This window comes from Orycteropus afer, unplaced genomic scaffold, assembly GCF_000298275.1.
Source record: "Orycteropus afer afer isolate SDZICR_OR568_19922 unplaced genomic scaffold, OryAfe1.0 scaffold01172, whole genome shotgun sequence".
Taxonomy (NCBI): Eukaryota; Metazoa; Chordata; class Mammalia; order Tubulidentata; family Orycteropodidae; genus Orycteropus; species Orycteropus afer.
In genome coordinates, this window is record NW_006922759.1 from 70587 (window position 1) to 74985 (window position 4399).

At 39.9% G+C, this 4399-nt stretch overlaps 1 protein-coding gene across 1 annotated transcript; it reads right to left on the reverse strand.

The window, feature by feature from the left end:
- Positions 1-550: 550 nt before the first annotated feature.
- Positions 551-994, reverse strand: LOC103212951 (ubiquitin-conjugating enzyme E2 D3-like). Its single transcript, XM_042783437.1, has one exon. It carries the CDS (start codon positions 992-994, stop codon positions 551-553), a length of 444 nt encoding a protein of 147 aa, XP_042639371.1.
- Between the last annotated feature and the right edge of the window lie 3405 nt (positions 995-4399).

A 4399-nucleotide genomic window follows, 5' to 3' on the forward strand; every position in this document is an offset into this window, starting at 1 on the left:
CGGAAGACTGAAAGATATAAAACTGGGAACAAAAAACACTAATTTATTTTCTAACAACGCCTACTAATCTATTTCATTTTTGGCCACTTAAACCTTAATCACAAAATAGAGGATACACAGTAATTTTAATCTTCTTGGTTAAAAACCAAACCAAACAAAAACACAAGAAAACCTTAAAAATTCAGGTTCTTCAGAATTAAATGAATACCTAACTAGCTTTGTAATCTTTACCCAGCTTTTCATAACTGTTACTGATTCTAAAAGACTCCACATTATAAATAAATAAATCCACCTACTGGGAAAACTGGTCATCCTAAGCGACCATTCTCTTGTTCCTGTTTATTTTCCAGCCCTAAACTATGTTAAAATTGGTCACAATCTGTCTCACAGGCACTCACCTTGATATGAAAGGTGAACAAGTGCTCAAAAGGAAAGGTGAGATGACGGCGCTTCATAGAAAGAAGTCAAAAGACAACCAATTACTGTGCAAAGTTCCTGCTTTTATTATCATGGTGTTTTTAAGGCCATGAACTTAGTGTTTATTTTTAAATTACATGGCGTATTTCTTTGTCCACTCGCGAGCTATTTGTTCATATTTCTTCCTATCCTTCTTGTAGATCTTCGCAATTTCAGGAACCAAAGGATCATCTGGGTTTGGATCACACAAAGCGGAGCAGATGGATAGTAGCACTTTAGAAATGGTGAGTGCTGGCGACCATTCAGACCTCAGTATGTCCAAGCAAATGCTGCCGTTTCTGTTAATGTTCGGATGGTAAATTCTGGTGGTGAAAGATATCTTAGGTGGTTTGAAGGGGTAGTCTGTTGGAAACTGTATAAATAGGAAGAAGATCCCACCCTGGTAGGGGCTGTCGTTTGGTCCCATGATGGTTCCTTGCCATTGGAACATGTTGTCTGCTATGGGGCCTGCAGAGCACTGGGCCGGGGGGTCGCGAACCAGGTCGAGGAACTCTTTGTTGATGCGCTTTAGAGCCATGATCAGCAAGGCTTGGTGGACAGTCTCAGGCGCAGATTATGGCACCAGGTAGAGGGCGGCACCGGTGGTAGCTGGATGTGAGGAGCGGTGACTTGCGGCGGAGTTGGCAGATCTGATGGACTGGATGCCTGTGGCTCAGGGCGCTTCGCTGGCTGGAGACCCCGCCGCTCAGAGGCTGTGCTTCCCGGTGGCCGTGCTGTCCAGAGAGGCCCGGAGATACTGCTGCCCCTGCTCCGGGACGCCTGCCTCTGTGGTCTGCTGCCCACATTGAGGCGCAGGTGACTAGGTAGGAGCCTCTCTGTGAGGTCACAAAAGCCATGTAACTAGGTGGTGGTGACGCAGGTGGGGGCGGGGCCAGGGGCCAGGGGGCAGGCTAGAATCTAGGGGTCCTCTCACCCAGTCCCTGCATTTTGTGCTGGCAAAGTAGTGTAGCACGCACCACCCAAAATTACCCCAATAAATAAGAAGAGCTGAAGGAATTCCACTTACCCCTCACCCAGATTCACCTTCCTTTAACATGTTACCCCTTTGACAGTTTTATTCTATTCCTTCTCCCTCCTTTTGCTCCTCTGCTCCCTCTTTCTCCCTCCCAATGTTGATAAGACATCACATCATATTGTGGGTCATAGTTTCATTTAAGATATGGAAGACTTTCCAATTACATGTTGTTGTTGTTACGTGCCATCGAGTAGGCCCAACTCATAGTGACCCCTTCTTGGGTTTCCCAGTCAGTATCACTATGGAAGTAGATTGCCCAACCTTCCTTCGAGGAGTGGCTGGTGGGTTTGAACTGCCAGCATTCTGGTTAGCAGTCAAGTGCCTTTGGCACTATGCTACCAGAGATCCTTCCAAGTGCATAGCTATTACTTAATATACCTATTCAACCAACTTAGGAAGGCAGGATTACAATCATTTGACTTTATTTTAAAGAAGGAGAATGTAGATGGATGAATGGATATCCTAATACCCAGTGTGGTCCCGTCTATTCTCATAGTGACCCTCCAAGGCTATAAACATTATAGGAGCAGATTGCTACATCTTTTTCTGGATATTCCAATAGTAAGATGAAATATCTAATTCGTTGACTAAGATACAATTACTGGTCTCTACACATATGGAGCAAAAGTGAATGAAGGAAATCAAAGGATCAAAGAAGAAACTAGTCCACCAGACTAGTAGCTCACATAATCAGAACTTCTTCTAACCTGAAACTTGAAGAACTAGATAGTGCCCAGCTACCACTACCCACCATTCTGACCAGGGACACAAAAGAAGATCCTGGATAGAATGGGATGAAAATATGAACAAAACACTTTCTTAAAAAAGGCCAGAACTACTGAATTGAAGGAGGTTAGAGAAACCCCTGAGATTATTACTCTAAAATACCCTTTGAACTTGGAATTGATGATATTTGTATTGGATAACTTTTAGTCAAATAACAGATTATTTTATAACATAAATAATGTCACCTATGACTAATATGCTCCCTTAAACAATTAACTATATGAGACCAAATGGTCCACACTAACCAAAAAGTAAAGATGAGAAGGCAAGGAAGGGAAGGGAACCTAGATCAATGGAAACAGAACAAACAGAATAGAAATAATGAGATCGATGACACATTGTAACATATTTAACGAATGTCATGGAAAAATTTGTATAAAATTATTAATGGGAACCTAATTTGCCATGTAAACTTTCACCTAAAACATAAAAAAATATTATGTAAAAATTGAAATAAAAGTACCTTTTACAAGGTAAAACAAAATAATAATATAGCTGCTTTGCAAAACAGATTTGTGATTTTTATATAAAGTACAGGTGGCATAATGCCGAAGGCATTTGACTGCTAACCAGAAGGCTAGTGGTTCAAATTCACCAGCCACTCCTCCTAAGGAAGGTTGGGCAATCTATTTATGTAGTGATAACAAAAACCAAACTCACTGCCCTCCAGTCGGATACAACTCATAGCAACCCCTTCTTGGATTTCCGAGGCAGTTGTTACTATGGATGTAGACTGCCCAACCTTCCTTACTAAGAGTGGCTGGTGGGTTTAAACCACCAACCTTCTGAATAGCCATCAAATGCCTTAGGCACTATGCCACCAGACCTCCCTTCAAAACCCAAGGAAGGGTCTCTATGAGTTGGATCTGACTCGACGGCAGTGAGTTAGAGAATATATATTTAAATATAATCAAACAATGCCACTCAGAGAAAGGAATACAAATATATATTAAAACATAAATATCTATTTCATTTAAAGGAACATTTTTTTTTCCCTAAGGCATTTGACTGCTAACTAGAAGGCTGGCAGTTCAAATCCACCAGCCACTCCTCAGAAGGAAGGTTGAGCAATCTACTTCCGTAGTGATACTGCCTCGGAAACCCAAGGAGGGGTCGCTATGAGTCAGATACGACTTGATGGCAGTGAGTTATTTCCCCACCCCCCCAAGTCTCTTGTGTTTTATGGTTAGTACCAAAGAAGAACATAGCTTGTGTGGTTCCGAGTAAATGAATTAGTCTCTTTACTGTGGTGAATATAAAATGTAAAAATGCTAATTTAAATAACAGAATAATTGTAATAAAGTTGGAAATGAAAACCAAGACTGTTCTTTATTTATGAAGCATATATAACATAGCATGCTTATGAGGTAAGCTTCCACATTTCTCTTTTTCCATGTTAATAAGGCTTAAAAATTATTTTGCAAGTTCCAGTGCCATTAACACCAATTTTTTTTTTTTAATTGTATTGGGCTTCAGGACTATGTAATATTGTATGATTTCTGTATGGGAAAAAAAGTGGTGGACATGGTACTAACATCCTGTCAGTTACCAAAGCTTTTTGCATCCATCTATCTGCATTTCACTTCCAATATGAGACAATTCAAATCTCTTTTAGTTTCCCCCCACCCCGGAATATTGGAATGCATCTTGTAGAGTTTAGCTCTAAAGATATATTGCTGTCTTCAGATACTGTCTCTATTAAACTTTAATTATAGATAATTAACCAGCAAAATTTTACAAATAAAAATGATACATGCATCCTTGCTATGTGGTTTCCAATTAAAACAATATTTAATTCCTTAGTGATAGTGTTCTTTCATTGTCCAAGGCAAATACTGTCAATCAAAGCTGACTTCACATTTTCTCCTTCATACTTAACAATAATCTAAGGTCATTCATAATATTAATATTCAGCTTTAAAATTTGTGGAATGGAAGAGATTAATACTTCTCAACTCTACTTTATCTTCCATCACTCCACACAGCAAAAAGTGTTTTATTTAGTTATCTAAGAAAAAAGCACAGCTCAGCAACTGATTCTTTACCTTTCTGTGGCTAATTTCCCACTCTTTCTCCTTGTCAGGAATTAGCACAAATGTGGAGTTCTCTTTGTTCTGTGCCC